This window comes from Sorex araneus, chromosome 2, assembly GCF_027595985.1.
Source record: "Sorex araneus isolate mSorAra2 chromosome 2, mSorAra2.pri, whole genome shotgun sequence".
NCBI lineage: Eukaryota > Metazoa > Chordata > Mammalia > Eulipotyphla > Soricidae > Sorex > Sorex araneus.
In genome coordinates this window covers 46,775,278-46,791,090 of record NC_073303.1, presented here as the reverse complement: position 1 = coordinate 46,791,090, position 15,813 = coordinate 46,775,278, and the positions used below count along the sequence as shown (strand labels likewise).

Genomic DNA, 15,813 nt, shown 5'->3' with positions numbered 1-15,813 from the left:
GGCCTGTAGTTAACCTGACTGCAAGAGAAGGCATGCTGCTCGGCTGCTGTGGAGTGGACGGATGCGGGCCACAGGCTGACTCTGTCCCCGGACGCTGGTGCCATAGGCCAGTGCATAAGCGGAACAGGGAGGGGGACGGCCCAGCCTTTTGTTTCCTTCACCACTTTTTTTCGCGATGGGTTCTGTTTTCCAGAAACCAAATATCTCCTTGAATTTCACAGCACGGAGCCTGAATAAAGCACAGAAATTTAGCACACTTGGCATTCTGCGATATGAGGCACTGGTGACAAACCAGTGGCAGATTAGAGTATGTGCACATGCCCTTCCTCCGGGAGGCCCAGGGAAGCAAGCACGAGCCGAGAGAAACCGTCTGTGCAGGGATGACAGCCGTGCTCGGCGTGTAGGAACTTGTTCGGTGCTTTCACCAAGTCCTTTGTTTTCCCTTAAGCCCGCAGTGATTACCGTCATTACGCCTGGGAGAGCTTTCACACACCCCACTCCAGAGCTGCCCCAGGGAGCACAGGCACTGCAAAGGGGTTGGTGGGCTGGGAGGGAGACGCCAAGGGGAGTGCCAGCCTCGTTCCCAGAGAGCACCAGGCACCCCAGGGAGTCAGAGACTGGCTTATGCCTCTTGCTACTTCATATGACCCTGCCTTAGAATGGATGAGGGCCCAGGCTCAGGTATGCCATTAAATCGAAAACAGTTTGCCGAGATTTCTGTGCTGGGAACCTTGCTGTTGGAAATGGCCACTGGGACCAAGTGCACCTTTGGGTGGGGGGTTTCCCAGTGGCCACTCAGCCATCCTTTGGGGCTGAAACTCAGGGCAAGGAGTGCTCTCCCACGGAGCCTTGGAGTGGACGCTTTCTAGTTCCATTTGTCATAATGGAATGATAAAGCCACAGGGTGGACACTTTGTCACTTTTTTATTTGGTTTTGGGCACACTCAGTGATGCTCAGGACAGCTCCTTGCTGGTGCTCGAGCCCGCGGGGTGTGGGGCAGCACGTGTGCCCATCAGCAGGGGAGCAGAGGACCGTGCTGCTCTTCCCTCGTACAACAGCCCGGCACCAGTGGACCTGCCACAAGAAGAGTTTTCAGATTTTACACCGAGGAAGAAGCCAGCGTAAGAGTCTCCCAGGGAAAGCAGGGCCACTTCACTCCCTGTTGCCGCCCGACGCGCTGGCCTTGGCAGGGTCAGCGTCACCAAGGTGGCCGCGACAGTCAGACACCGTGCTTCCTAGCTCCAGGGGGGGAAGTGCTTCTGTACCCTGTTGTACGGGCGTTAATTTAGCACGTGTCCAGACGTGCAGCCTGGGGCTAGCGTCTGGCCTAGCACGCAGCTGACCCGGTTTCCTGTCTCGCACTGCGTAGGGGCCCCGAGCACTCCCACGAGTGGCCCCTGAGCACAGTGTCCAGAGAGCCCAGGCCCCGTTGGATCCCAGCAGACGGCAACCTAGCGGATCTGTCGCGGGCCACTTCTCCGAGCACCTGCCCCCTTCGGCTGCGGGAGCCGCTGCCAACGGCCACACTGACGGCCACACAGACCAGAGCGCACCCGTAGGCTGCTCCCTGCAGCCCTGGAGGAGTGCTCGTGGCGGCCTCACCTTCGCCCCCTGGCTACGGAGCACGGGCTCTGGGGTCTGGAAAGCTTCTACACGTTACATCTTTTTTTTTTTTTTCCTTTTTGGGTCACACCTGGCGCTGCTCAGGGGTTACTCCTGGCTCTGCACTCAGGAATTACTCCTGGCGGTGCTCAGGGGACCCTATGGGGTGCTGGGAATCGAACCCGGTCAGCTGCGTGCGAGGCAAACACCCTCCCCGCTGTGCTATTGCTCCAGCCCCATGTACACATTGCACCTCAAGGATTTTCTGTGAGACTTGTCTGGATCCCTGCCATTGCTTTCCTCTCTTTCGGGGATTCTCCTATGCCATGAATTTACTTTGCCAGTTGCCATTTTCAGAAAGGCCTTCCCTGCAGACAGACCAGAGGATACTCTAATGCTGCTGTGGAGTTTGAGGATAAGGTTAAACATGTTTGCTGTCAGCATTCTCTGTGTTCCACAGTTACTCTGGGGGATTGACTTCAGAAATGAACACACACGCACACACCCCCCCCCCACACACACACACCATCTTGCCCCACAACACACCACACCTTCGGGGGTGCCAGAATGCTCAAGTGCCCTGTATAAAGTGGTGTGATTTTTTTCAAGGAACCTATGTAATCCTCCTACGTGTTTTCATCTCTAGATTACTCACTAATACACTGCAAATAATGTATAAATGGTTGCTAGGGTGCTTTGCTACTTCAGGAATGACTCCTTCCCCCCAAATGTTTGTACATGTTTAGTACAGAGGTAGCCAAATAAAAGTACTGCTGGGGAAAATTATTTTTGGGATATATCACGTACATCCAAATTAGTCATATCTGGATATAAACCAAAATTTAGTTATATCCTCAGTGTTGCCCAGTTCTGGCACTTTCTGAAAAAAGCGCTATGAACACCCCAAAGCTGTGCAGGTTTAATACATTCTAAACTCTTTCAAAAGTATTCTGGCAGGAGGCTAGGTGCTTACCTTGCAGATGACCCAGGTTTGATCCCCAGCACTGCCTGTGTGCCCACGTTCCACCCGCAGTCTGGAGTAACCCTGGGCAGTCTGGACGAGCCACAGCACAGCTGTGTGAGACTCAAACAACAAAAATAAAACCTTTAACCCCCTTGACCCATGGTTGCAGCCACCAGTCTGTCTCTGTGTCCATAATGTTGGGGTTTACTAGCTTCCACCAAGGGGACTGGGGACTTTGGTGGAAGAGTGCTGACACTGGGATGGCCTCTGTGTGGGAACATTGTATGCCTGGGACAGTATTATTCACAACTTTGTACACATCATGGTACCTACACTTTTTAAAAAGTTACACAATATTTGTCTTTGTCTTGTTTTACTTAGCATAATGTCCTTAAGGTCCATTGATGTCACAGGTTTTGTTCTTTTTGATGACTAAATAATATTCCATTTGTGTGCATGCACACGTGTGTGTGTTTGTGTGTGTGTGTGTGTGTGTGTGTGCGCGCGCACACATACGCGTAGAGCAAATCCACCCATCTGTGGACACTTAGGTTGTTAGTATTGTGTGGACATGTGTTTTCAGTTCATTTGGATTGACATGTGACACTGTTGCTGAGCCAGAGGGTGCAGCAGTGATGTCTTTGGAAGGATGAGACCCAGGCGGCCCCTTTGTGGGACTCTGACAGTCTGTGTTGTCCCCAGAGATGACTACCACGAGGACGGCTTCTGCCAGCCGTACCGGGGCATCGCCTGCGCCCGCTTCATCGGGAACAGGACCATCTACGTGGACTCCCTGCAGATGCAGGGGGAGATCGAGAACCGCATCACAGGTAGGACGCGGCCCGGCCTGGCGGGGACCAGACTCGGGCAGTGGGTCCCTCTGAGCTGTCCAGCCCCACACCGTCTGGGCCAGCGTCCAGAGCAGCCACGTGGTGCCTCCGCGCTCGCCGCTCACTCCTCTCTGCCTCTCCTCACTCGCGCCCCCTCGCACAGCTGTGACGGGGGTGTGACAGAGGCCCGAGTGTGGCTGGGCACGAGCCACCGGTCTGTCTCCTGGCCCCTCTTTCCTGCCCAGCAGCCGAGGTCACTGCGGAAGGAAGGCTCCGAGGAGGGGTCGCGCGGCTCTCGCAGCCCCCAGGCTCCTCTGGGGCTCGCTGGGGAGGGAGGAGTGAAGCAGACCATCCCAGCAGCTGCCTCCCGCGCAGACACACATGCGCACACACCACCACACCCACACATCACAGGTATACACCCCAGTACACCAAACACACACCATGCGCACACACACCACATGACCACACAGCGTATAACCACACCTCACATGCCACACAACACACTGCCACATCTTACTGCACATACCGCATCACACCACACATACACTATACACACCCCACACACCGGTACCATCACACCTCACCCCGTGTACCACAGAGCCACACGTATGCTGCACTCCCATCTAGACTATAGATACCACACAGAAAATACACATCACACACACACACACACACACACACACACACACACACACACACACTCCTCTCCTGACTGACGAGCAAGAGGGGCAGTTGGGTACCTCAGTTTCACCAGATCCTGCTGACCCAGCAGACCTCGAATGCCAGGATCTCTCTGTTTCTCCTTCAGGAACTGTTTAAAGGATTAAACAAGCCTAGTTTCTTAGGATTTTTAGATAAGACTTGAGAATAAGAATTTTGTGGATTTTTTTAGAAGCTAAATTTAAAGTCATAGGCAGGAGCAGTAGCTGGGAGGGCATTTGCCTTGTACATGGCCAACCTGGATTTGATCCCCGGCATCCCATATGGTCCCTAAGCACCGTCAGAAGTAATTCCTGAGCACAGAGCCAGGAGTAAGCCCTGAGCACTACTGGATATTAGCCAACAAACCAAAACAAAAACATTTAAAGTTGTCCAAACCCAACTTACATTTTATGTTTGTTTCTGTTTTGAGGCCACACCTTGAGGTGCTCATGGGCTCCTCCTGACAGTGCTCTGGAGGCCATGGGGTGCTGTGGATTGAATCCAGGCCCCCCACATACACAACAGACTCTGCCGTCCAGGGGCCCTTTTCTCCGCCCCGACCGGTGTGTCCCGTAGGTTATGGGGTGGCTGGAGCAGGTTTGGTCTCTTGAGGCCTCTGTGGCAGGCCCTGGAGAGTAAAGTTCTGGGTCCGACAAGAGCTTGGCCTGAGTGTCAGAGAGGAGACGGGAGTGGCCAGCACAGGCCGTGCATGGTCCCCTTGGGTATTGCCTTGGTGTCTCCAAGAGCCACCAGGACATCAAGCAGTGCTGCCCACTGGAGTGACCCCAGGGTGGTGGGGGGGGAGGGGGTAGGAGAGAAGGAGGGAAGGAAAGGGAGGAGGGAAGGAGGGAGGGAAGGGAGGAAGGAGGGAAGGAGGGAAGGAAGGAAGGAAGGAAGGAAGGAAGGGAAGAAAGAAAGGAAGGAAGGAAGGAAGGAAGGAAGGAAGGAAGGAAGGAAGGAAGGAAGGAAGGAAGGAAGAGGGAAGGAGGGAGGGAAGGGAGGAAGGGAAGGAAGGAAGGAAGGAAGGCAGGAAGGAAGGCAGGAAGGAGGGAAGGAAGGAAGGAAGGAAGGAAGGAAGGAAGGAAGGAAGGAGGAGGGAAGGAGGGAAGAAAGGGAGGAAGGAAGGAAGGAAGGAGGGAGGGAAGGAAGGAAGGAAGGAAGGAAGGAAGGAGGGAGAGGAGGGAATGAAGGAGGGAGGGAGGGAGAGAAGGAGGGAAGGAAGGAGGGAGGGAGGGAGAGAAGGAAGGAAGGAAGGAAGGAAGGGAGGAAGGAAGGAGGGAGGGAAGGAGGGAGGGAGGGAGGGAGGGAGGGAGGGAGGGAGGGAGGAAGGGAGGGAGGAAGGGAAGGAGGAAAGAGCCAGAACCGGGTCTTCTTGGTGCCAGACCTGCAGATATAAACCACCCACTGATTTCTTGGGGAAGAGGAACGGATCAGCCACTCCTTCCCCCTAGCCAGTGACAAGCCGGAACTCAGGACCCGCCTTTCCGAGGCCGTGTCCCTGTCAGAGGACACGTCCACGCACCTGTCAGAGGATCCTGGGCACTAAACAGCCCCTACGGTAGTGCCCTCAGTGGGGTCGGTGGGAGGGATCCCCCCTTTCACGCCTTCCGCCCTGTTCACCGGGGCTGGGCCGGGGCCCAGGAGGCGCGTGCAGGGCAGAGCGCCCCACCTGCGCTGCCCTGACCTTTAGTCCCAGGGGCAGCTCCTGGCAGGAAAGAAGGGGGCGACTCTCCCCTACCCTGAGGTCCTGCAGCCTGGCACGGAGCTGGCCCGGCACTCGCCCTGCCTGCTGCTTGCAGCGCCACCTGCTGTCCGGCCTCGCATGCACCCTGAGTCCTGCGGCTGGACTCAGTCCGTGTCCCCAGGATTCAGCACACACAGCCACAGCGGGAGGTGTCAGCCAGGGCCCCCTGTTTCCTTCTGTCCACCATCATGCCGCTGCCCGCAGGGCTCTGGCACTGACAGGGGAGATGGGCTCAGAGCTGGCTGCCCTGTCCCGGAAGCCGCCTGTGGGGACAGCCCAGTGGGGAGCTCACGGCCCCTGCCCGCAGCCTGTGTCCTGCTCCCTGAGCCGCTCACACAGCCAGCAGCTCCTCCCGCTAGGCGGCCTCCGCCCTCCACCAAGATAGCCGTCCAGGAGCACCGTGGACGACGCTGCCCACACTGCTCTCTGCCCCGGGCTCCAAAGGCCAAGTGCCTTCCTGGAAAGGGACCTCCTGCCCCCTCTCTCCCCCTCCTCCCGACACCTTCCCCCTGCCTTCCCTTGCAGGGAGGCCGTGGGTGCCCCTGAGCCCCCAGATGTCCTCCCCTCGGGCCCCTGGGGTCTGGGCTCCAGCAGCTGTGGGGAGGCGGGGCTGGGTGGGAGCCAGTGCCCGCGGCCCCTCCCCGGTATGGGAGGGAAGCCCAAGGAACTTTTGGTCCGCGAAATCGCAGCGGGTCAGGTGTCCCGAGGCCAGAGGACGGAGGAGAAGGGCCGGGCAGTGCAGTCTCGGGCTCCCGGGTCCGAGCCCGGGCCGGGGCGGGGCGGGCGGGGGTCGCGCCGCTCAGCCCCGCTGTCCCCGCAGCCGCCTTCACGATGATCGGGACGTCCACGCACCTGTCGGACCAGTGCTCGCAGTTCGCCATCCCGTCCTTCTGCCACTTCGTCTTCCCGCTGTGCGACGCGCGCTCCCGGGCGCCCAAGCCGCGCGAGCTGTGCCGCGACGAGTGCGAGGTGCTGGAGCGCGAGCTGTGCCGCCAGGAGTACTCCATCGCGCGCGCCGACCCGCTGCTGCTCATGCGCCTGCAGCTGCCCAAGTGCGAGGCGCTGCCGCTGCCCGAGAGCCCCGCGGCCGCCAGCTGCATGCGCATCGGCATCCCGGCCGAGCGGCTGGGCCGCTGTGAGTGCCCGCGCCCCGACCCGCGACCGCGCCCCGGACCCCGCGACGGGCCCCCGAACCCCGCGACCGCGCCCCGACCCGCGACGGACCCCCGAACCCTGCGACCGCGCCCCGGACCCCGCGACGGGACCCCGAACCCCGCGACTGCGCCCCGAACCCCGCGACAGGCCCCCGAACCCCGCGACCGCGCCCCGACCCGCGACGGACCCCCGAACCCCGCGACTGCGCCCCGGACCCCGCGACGGGCCCCCGAACCCCGCGACGGGACCCCGACCCCGCGACCGCGCCCCGGACCCCGCGACGGGCCCCCCGACCCCACGACGGGCCCCCGAACCCCGCGACCGCGCCCTCCAACCCCGCGACGGGCTCCCAGACCCCGCGACCGCGCCTCCCAGACCCCTGCGGGCCCTGACCCCCAGCAGAGCCCCCAGCGGCCCAGGCCAGCTCACCCCGGCAGACCCCAGCGTCCATGCTGACCCCAGCAGCGTCCCCAGCAGAGCCGTCAGTGGTGTCCTGTGCCAGTCTCTGGTGGGCCCCAGCAGGCTGACCCCAGCAGAGACCCCAGTGACCTGTCCACGGCAGCTGATCCAGCCCCCAGATGAGGCTCCATCCCGCAGAGTTCCCCCTCCCCCCCCAGACCTCTCCCCCATTAGAGCCCCCTGTCCAGCAGAGGTGCCCCCACCCCAGCTGACCCCTTTGCTGACTGGGCAGCTGGGGGCTGAAGGACACTGCCCAGTGCCAAGTCTTCAGCTCCTCGCTGTGCTCAGACCCCCGCCCGGGTCCTCCCTGCCTTGGGAAGACCCCTGAGGGCTGTAGGGTTCTGAGACGGGTCCAGCCGGCCGTGGGCTCCGGGGGAGCAGGACAGAGCTGTGCACTTTCTCCCCAGCCAGGACTTTAAACTCGCTCCTGAGCCTGCAGGGTTCGGCTCAGGCCGCTCCAGGCGGGATGTGTCTCTGGGCTGGGCAGTGCCGGCCATCAACAGGGAGGCCACTGGCACGGAGATGGCCACCTCGCACCAGACAGCTGCCCTCAGCCCTGGTGGATCAGGCCCGGGTGCCCAGCGGGGGCTGTGGAGCCCCCAGTGTAGCCTCCGTGACTGTTTGCCCAGTGCTGTGCCGTGTAATGACAGCTGGGTCATTGTGCAAGTGGTCATTGACACGCACTCCGGTCACCTGCTGGCCACGATCCCATGGCACATGGCTCTGGGGCCCCGCTGCCTCGGAGTAGGCCGACCCATGGTGCCCTGGCCCCTGGGGGGCTCGGACCCCCGCCCAGCGCCCGGCACAGCCTGTCGAGCCGGGCCTCCTGCAGCCGGTGGCCAGCCTGGGGCTGTCTGGGCCCTTGGCTCCTGGCGTGAGGAGGGAGAGGGCGGTCTCCCTGGGGGCACCCGGGGTCCTGCAGGCAGACTTGGAGTCATGAAGTCTGTTCTCACGCGGGTCTTCCTGGCCTTAGCTTAGGGTGCGGCTGGGAACTGGGCCCAGGCGTGACCCACCAGGATCAGAGAGCACCGAATCCCGAGCACTCGACCACCAGGGAGGCTCACCGTGATAGGAGAGACGCGGCTCGCCGTGGCCTCTGGGCCCGATACTCTAGGCTGCTGAGGCTGGCGTGGAGGGGCAGGCCCCGGGCTCTGCAGAGGGCACCGAGCCTGACACCACTTCCCTTGCAGACCACCAGTGCTACAACGGCTCGGGCACGGACTACAGGGGCACTGCGAGCACCACCAAATCCGGGCACCAGTGCCAGCCGTGGGCGCTGCAGCACCCCCACAGCCACCACCTGAGCAGCGTGGAGTTCCCTGAGCTGGGAGGGGGGCACGCGTACTGCCGGAACCCTGGCGGGCAGATGGAGGGGCCCTGGTGCTTCACGCAGAACAAGAACGTGCGCATGGAGCTGTGTGACCTCCCCTCCTGCGGTACGTCTACTCCCGGCCCCCCTCCCTCCCTCCCTTCCTCCCTCCCTTTCCCTCCATCCCTCCCTCCCTCCCCTCCTTTCCCTTCCTCTCCCTCCCTCTCCCTCTCTCCCCCTCTATCTCCCTCTCTCTCCCTTCCTCTCCCTTCCCCTCCTTCCCTCTCCCTCCCTCTCTCTCCCTCCTCCTCCCTCTATCCCTCACTCCCTCTCTCTCTCCTGGCTCTATTTCTCTCCTGCTCTCTCTTCTCTCCCACTCTCATCTCTGTCTTGCTCTCTCCCTCTCTTCCCTTTCCTTTTCCTCCTCTGTTTCTTCCCCTCTCTCTCCCTCTCCCTTCCTTCCTCTCTCCCTCCCCCTCCCTCGCTCTCTGTTGGCTCTCAGGCATTCACTGTTCTGATGTGAGTGCGGTGAGACCAGCAGCCTGGGGCCTGGGCCCTTTCCCCATTTCTTGGTCAAGATTGCTTTTCTGTTTGTTTTGCTTTTGTTGGAGGTTGGGGTGAACCAGCAGTGCTCAGGACTTACTCCTGGCTCTGCACGCAGGAGTCACTCCTGACGGTGTTTGAGGGGCATTGTAGGATGTTGGGGATCGACCTGCATTGGTCACGTGCAGGCCAGACACCTTACCCACCTTACCCACTCTATTATCTTCCTTGCCCCCAGGATTACTTTTTAATTTTATTATATTTTATTTTGTTATTTGGGCCACGCCTGGTAGTGCTCAGGGCTTACTTGTAGCTCTGTGCTCAGGGATTACTCCTGGAGGGGCTCCGGGGACCATCTGTGATGCTGGGGATCGAACTGAGGTCAGCTGCACGCAAGGCCTTCTGCTCTGTACCATTTCTCCGGCCTGGAATTACTTCAAGCCAAGCTACTGTAGTTTGTTGGTGTATGGAAACAGCAACAGTTGTCCCTAATTTTTTATAGGGGTCTCCCAAGCAGGGCCACAGGGGTCTGTCCTAGCAGTACTTAGCCAGTAGGGGCTGGGCTCAGTGTGTGAATCCGAGGGCTGCATGCTGCCGGCCCTGTGCTGCAGGGACCCTCCAGCGCTGCCCTGGCAATGCTCAGGGGCCACGTTGGCACTGGGGGTGAGGCGCCTGGGAGGGCGCATGCCAGGCATGTGCTCAGACCCCTGTACTGTCTCCTCGAGCCCGGATATTGTGTCCTTAAAGTCTGGCAGTTCCAGAAATCATATTGCAGAGCTAGTTTCACTTCCAGGACAGGACTCCAAGGATGTTTACTGCAGAATCACTTCTGACACGAAGAGGAGCCAAGCTCATTATTTTTTCAGGAATGTTGGCAGCTTGGGGTCTGTCCATTTACTGGCGAGCTGGATTCTCTGGGCAGTGTCATCTGAGATGCATTGTTCTCCCTCAGAGCCGGCAGGGGCAGATAGGGGTTGGGCGCGATTGAAATGAATCCTTTTAAACAGATCTGTTGGTTATTTCACACTCAGCTCCAAGTGAACCTAAAACTCTGGTGACCTGCCCCACTGTTGCGGGTGGGGGGTCCTCTGGTCATTAGAAATAGCCGCTGTATATAAAATTGCAGCACAGCTACGCGTGGACACTCCTGGCCATCTCACGAAGAGGATGTTAAGCAGAGGGGGCCATGTGGGGTGCCCCGGATTGAACCTGGGTCAGTGTGTGCAGAGCAGGCGCCCTGCCTGCTGTACTCTCTCCAGCCGCGCACCTTTGAGCCTCTCCCTGACGGCCAAGAGACGTGCCCCAAAGGGCAGGACTAGAACTGCCCGGTGTGGGTCGTGCTGGGGCGATGCTTCCCTCTAAGTCCCAAGGGCTAGGAACAAGCTCCTTGTCAGAGCTGGCTCCGAACCCCGAGGGCCTCCATTCCTTGCTGGCCTCAGAGACTGAGCTCACTCCTCTGCCCGTGGATTTGGGATGGAAAGGGGCCTTCTGGAGCCTCGCCACCGTGCTCCGTGGAAGTCCACCTCTAACCTTGCCGGTGCCCTGTCACTTCCCTGGAATCCTGCAGAGGGCGGTAGAGCGCCACTCCTGAGCTCCTTCCCAGAACCCGCTGCAGTGCACACGGGCCGCCTGCGTGCTTGTCGGGTCGCTGGTATCCTCAAGGCTGCCGCGATGAGGCGGTGGGACCTGGGACGCTGGCAGAGGAACTCCATCCAGTGCCCGCGCCTGGGACGGGGGCGAGGTTTTGCCAAGTGAACGGAGTTGGTGTCAGGTCCAGTGCCTCCTTCCATGGCTGCTGCGCACGGGGAGACCGTGGGTCAGAGGCAGCGGGCCCGTGGCCTACCTGCCCCGTGTGTGCGTGGCAGCCGGTCGTGCCTGAGAAGGGCATTTCAGGGCCTTGTTCTTCAGGGTGGGAGGGATTTGGTGAAGTGAAGCCTACCAGACACCGGCGCCTCCTCACTTGAGTGGGTGGCGGGAAGGCTGGCGGGGCGGGGCGTGGGTGGAGGGGAGGCTGGTGGGCGTGGGTGGAGAGGAGGCTGGTGGGCGTGGATGGAGGGAGGAGGGCGGGGCGGGGCGTGGTGAGCACTGTTTCCAGGAGTCTCATGAGCACGGTGTGTTCTCAGGCCCCCAGGACGGCAGCAAGATGGGGATTCTGTACATCCTGGTCCCCAGCATCGCCATCCCTCTGGTCATCGCCTGCCTCTTCTTCTTGGTCTGCATGTGTCGGAATAGGCAGAAGGCCTCGGCCTCCACGCCCCAGCGCCGCCAGCTCATGGCCTCGCCCAGCCAGGACGTGGAGATGCCGCTCATCAGCCAGCACAAGCAGGTCCGTGCCCACGGCCCTGCCCTCACACGGCGTCAAGGTCCTTGTGTGGCGGATCCCCCTGTGGGGCTGGCGGCCTGCAGGGCTGCGCTTCCTCCCAGCCAGTACCCGCGCTGTTGGCCTGGTTGGGGGTGCGCCAGCTGACCGTCCCCACCGGCCATTCGGGCACGCAGGTGGCCTGGGGACTGGGGCAGATCTCAGGGACCCGGGCTCGTTTGCTAGCCTCTCTGGCGTTGGGTTCCACTGCTTTCCTTTCCGGGATAGAGCTGGGTGTGGCTGGCCAGCACGCCTGCCCCCCTGAGTGGCCTGGGCAGGCAGACACGCTCGGCTGCAGCCGGGGGGCCACTCCGCCCCATCCGGCTGCAGCCGGGGGCCACTCCGCCCCGTCCGGCTGCAGCTGGGGGCCACTCCGCCCCATCCGGCTGCAGCTGGGGGCCACTCCGCCCCGTCCGGCTGCAGCTGGGCCCTTCGTGCTCCTGGGGGGAGTAGAGGCATGAAGCTTTCCTGGGCGGTCAGGGGTGAGGCACTCACGGCCGTGTGGCATGGGATTATTGATTCTTGGCTGGAACGGAGGAGCGGGGACGGGTGCCAGGTAGGGAAAGCGTGGCCGGGAGCTGCTGGCCACATACCGCAGCCGAGAGCGGGCAGGGTGCTCGGGGGCCTGTTGGTGCTCGGCGTGGCTGGGGAGCACTCTCAGCGAGCCCAGATGTGTGTGCATTCACTCCCCCTCGGCTGCAGTATCTGGGCCCCGGGGCCGTTGCCAGCAGCCTCGTGGCCTCGGAGAGTGTCAAGTCCCACGGGCAGCCAAGACCGTGTCCACCCCCAGCCCCGCTCCCTGTGCCCCTTGCGGGGCCCCAGCGGGGATCTCACTGGCTTCTCCCCCCAGGGCAAGCTCAAGGAGATCAGCCTGTCCACAGTGCGCTTCATGGAGGAGCTGGGGGAGGACCGTTTCGGCAAGGTCTACAAGGGCCACCTGTTCAGCCCGGCCCCGGGCGAGCAGACCCAGGCTGTGGCCATAAAGACGCTGAAGGACAAGGCGGAAGGGCCGCTGCGGGAGGAGTTCCGGCATGAGGCGCTGCTGCGGGCCCGGCTGCAGCACCCCAACATCCTGTGCCTGCTGGGCGTGGTCACCAAGGACCAGCCCCTCAGCATGGTCTTTAGCTACTGCCCGCACGGCGACCTGCACGAGTTCCTGGTCATGCGCTCGCCGCACTCGGACGTGGGCAGCGCGGACGACGACCGCACGGTGAAGTCGGCGCTGGAGCCCCCCGACTTCGTGCACGTGGCCGTGCAGATCGCCGCGGGCATGGAGTACCTGGCCAGCCACCACGTGGTGCACAAGGACCTGGCCACCCGCAACGTGCTGGTGTTCGACAAGCTGACCGTGAAGATCTCGGACCTGGGGCTCTTCCGCGAGGTCTACTCGGCCGACTACTACAAGCTGGTGGGCAGCGCGCTGCTGCCCATCCGCTGGATGTCCCCCGAGGCCATCATGTACGGCAAGTTCTCCGTGGACTCGGACATCTGGTCGTTCGGCGTGGTGCTGTGGGAGGTGTTCAGCTACGGGCTGCAGCCCTACTGCGGCCACTCCAACCAGGACGTGGTGGAGATGGTGCGCGGCCGCCAGGTGCTGCCCTGCCCCGACGACTGCCCGGCCTGGGTGTACGCGCTGATGATCGAGTGCTGGAACGAGTTCCCCGGGCTGCGGCCGCGCTTCAAGGACATCCACAGCCGCCTCCGCGCCTGGGGCAACCTGGCGCCCTACAGCAGCTCGGCGCAGACCTCGGGCGCCAGCAACGCCACGCAGACCAGCTCGCTGAGCACCAGCCCCGTGAGCAACGTCAGCAACGCCCGCTACGGGGGCCCCAAGCCCAAGGCGCCGCCCTTCGCGCAGCCGCAGTTCCTCCCCATGAAGGGCCAGATCCGGCCGCTGGTGCCCCCGCCGCAGCTCTACATCCCGGTCAACGGCTACCAGCCCGTGCCCGCCTACGGCGCCTACCTGCCCAACTTCTACCCGGTGCAGATCCCCCTGCCCCTGGCGCCGCAGCAGGCGCCCGCGCCGCCCGCGCCCAAGCCCGGCTCCCACCACAGCGGCAGCGGCTCCACCAGCACCGGCTACGTGACCACGGCCCCGTCCAACACCTCGGTGGCCGACCGGGCCGCGCTGCTGTCCGAGGGCGCCGAGGACACGCCGCACGCGGCCGACGAGGCGGCGCAGGGCCCCGTGCAGGAGGCGGAGGAGGAGGAGGAGGACGGCTCCGTGCCCGAGACGGAGCTGCTGGGCGACAGTGACCCGCTGCAGCCGGACGAGGCCCCCGCCCCGCTGGACGCCTGAGCGCGCCCGGGCCGGGAGAGGCGAGGGCGGCGCCTCCTCGGACACGCGTGTCTGTGGGCCCGGACGCTGCGTGCCCCCCGCCTCCGGCTCCGGGCGGCCGGCAGCAGGACGCGCGGCCTCGGAGCGGGCGGTGGACGGGCTGTGTCTGCAGTCGAGGACACGTCCCTTCTGCCCGCGCGTCGCGCCCAGCCTGCAGGACCGTGCTGGGCCCAGGGCGCAGGGCGGAGATGCCCGGCCTGGGCGGAGGCGCTGCCTGTCCCGCTGGCCCCCGCCAGAATGTGGCCCCTGGGCGCAGAGACAGCGGCAAGGACGGCCTCCCGCCGGGTCTGCGGACAGGGCTTCTGCGTCGGCTCCTGCGTGTGAAATGTGCCTTACCGGAGACTGACACCGTCCGCGGCCTTGGGGAGATGACGGTCCCTGCTCCTACAGGTGTCCCTGTTCTGGAACTCAAGGAAGCGTGTTTCAGCCCTTTGGAATGTTGCAGAGGAAGCATTATTGTACAGAGCACAGTATTGTTTCGTTTTGTTTTCCTTCCCCTCCGATCATGTACAGACCTTAAATGTAATTTATATGATGTTCGGATGCCATTTTCATTGAAGTATTTTGAGCTTAAAGTAATGACTTAGTAATTTAAGTGTTTACATTCCCCACTCGGGATGTCACCTGATTGTATTTTTCTCTGGCATGTAAGCGAGGTCCGTTCATTTCAGAGTTCCCGCAGCCAGCCTGCCTGTGCGCCCAGCTGGCCTCACCTGTCACTGTCCCAGCGTCACCTGTCACTCCCACCCTGGCGTAGCAATAAAGGAAACGGAATGTCTGTTCTGTCTCTGCCACAGAAGACCTGGGGTGACTTGGGTGGGTCTGGGCTTGCGGGGGTCCCGGCCAGCAGGTGTGTCTGAATGAGGCTGTGTCCTGGAAACATGAAGGAGTCAACTTCCGGGGCTCTTCCCGTTACGTCTCAGGGCTGACCTGATTGCAGAGGACGTGGAGGGTGGCTTTGGGTTTTAAACCCATCTCCAGAGATCCTGTGCTTTTGACATTTGGGGTCAGTGGGGAGGGGGTTGGTCTGCACCCGGCTGTGCTTGGGGCTTGCTCCTGCTCTGCTCAGGGGTCACTCCTGGTGGGACTGCGCACCATGGCCTGACCTGGGTTGGTCACGTGCAAGGCAAGTGCCCTAGCTCTGTATGATTTCTCTGGCCCTGAAATTATCTTTTCCTTTGGGGATTTGAGGCCACATCTGGTGGTGCTCGAGGATCACTCATCGTAGGGCTCTGCAATGCCAAGACAAAATCCGAGCTGGCCATGTGCAAGCCAGGTGTCTCTGACCCTGCTTGACATTTTCAACCAGAACCTGGCGCTTCCAAGGGTGTGAAGTGGACGTTGGGCAGGCTGGCTCTCCTCTACCTGGGCCAAGGTCACTACAGGATTTACCTTGGTGCTCAGGCTCCTGAGGTTGCCACTGGGGGAGGGACGTGAGAAGCACAGCCTGGATGAGGCTCAGCTGCCCGGGGCCTGGCCCTTCTCCAGCCCCCACCCCACAACACCTGCAGCACACAGACATGATCTGGAAGGTTCTTGTCATCTGCAGGGTCACAAGCTGGGGCTCAGCTAGAAAGTTCGTGTTCCTAAGGCTGTGTACAGATCTCGCCAGGTTTGTCACAAACCTGCTTCCACGTGGCCCACCACGCTCCCTACCACTGCTGATGGCCTTCCTTATTTGTATGGAGACATTTTTCCTTGGCATGGGGAGTTAGCTCACCACGAAAATCTCAGGACTTGAGTTTTACAACACTTATCCTGTCTGTCCCAGTGGTGTGTGGGCACCCTTCACCACACAGCTGTG

The 15,813-nt window shown here is 61.7% G+C and overlaps 1 protein-coding gene across 1 annotated transcript in view; it reads left to right on the top strand.

The window, feature by feature from the left end:
• Positions 1-14,106, top strand: part of ROR2 (receptor tyrosine kinase like orphan receptor 2) — a 156,668-nt gene extending 142,562 nt beyond the window's left edge. The window contains exons 5-9 of the mRNA XM_055127512.1: positions 3,270-3,397; positions 6,667-6,981; positions 8,651-8,896; positions 11,436-11,638; positions 12,522-14,106. Coding sequence (XP_054983487.1) covers positions 3,270-3,397; positions 6,667-6,981; positions 8,651-8,896; positions 11,436-11,638; positions 12,522-13,970 — 2,341 coding nt within the window. The 3' untranslated portion in view covers positions 13,971-14,106. The remainder of the gene's footprint in view (positions 1-3,269; positions 3,398-6,666; positions 6,982-8,650; positions 8,897-11,435; positions 11,639-12,521) is intronic.
• Positions 14,107-15,813: the final 1,707 nt, after the last annotated feature.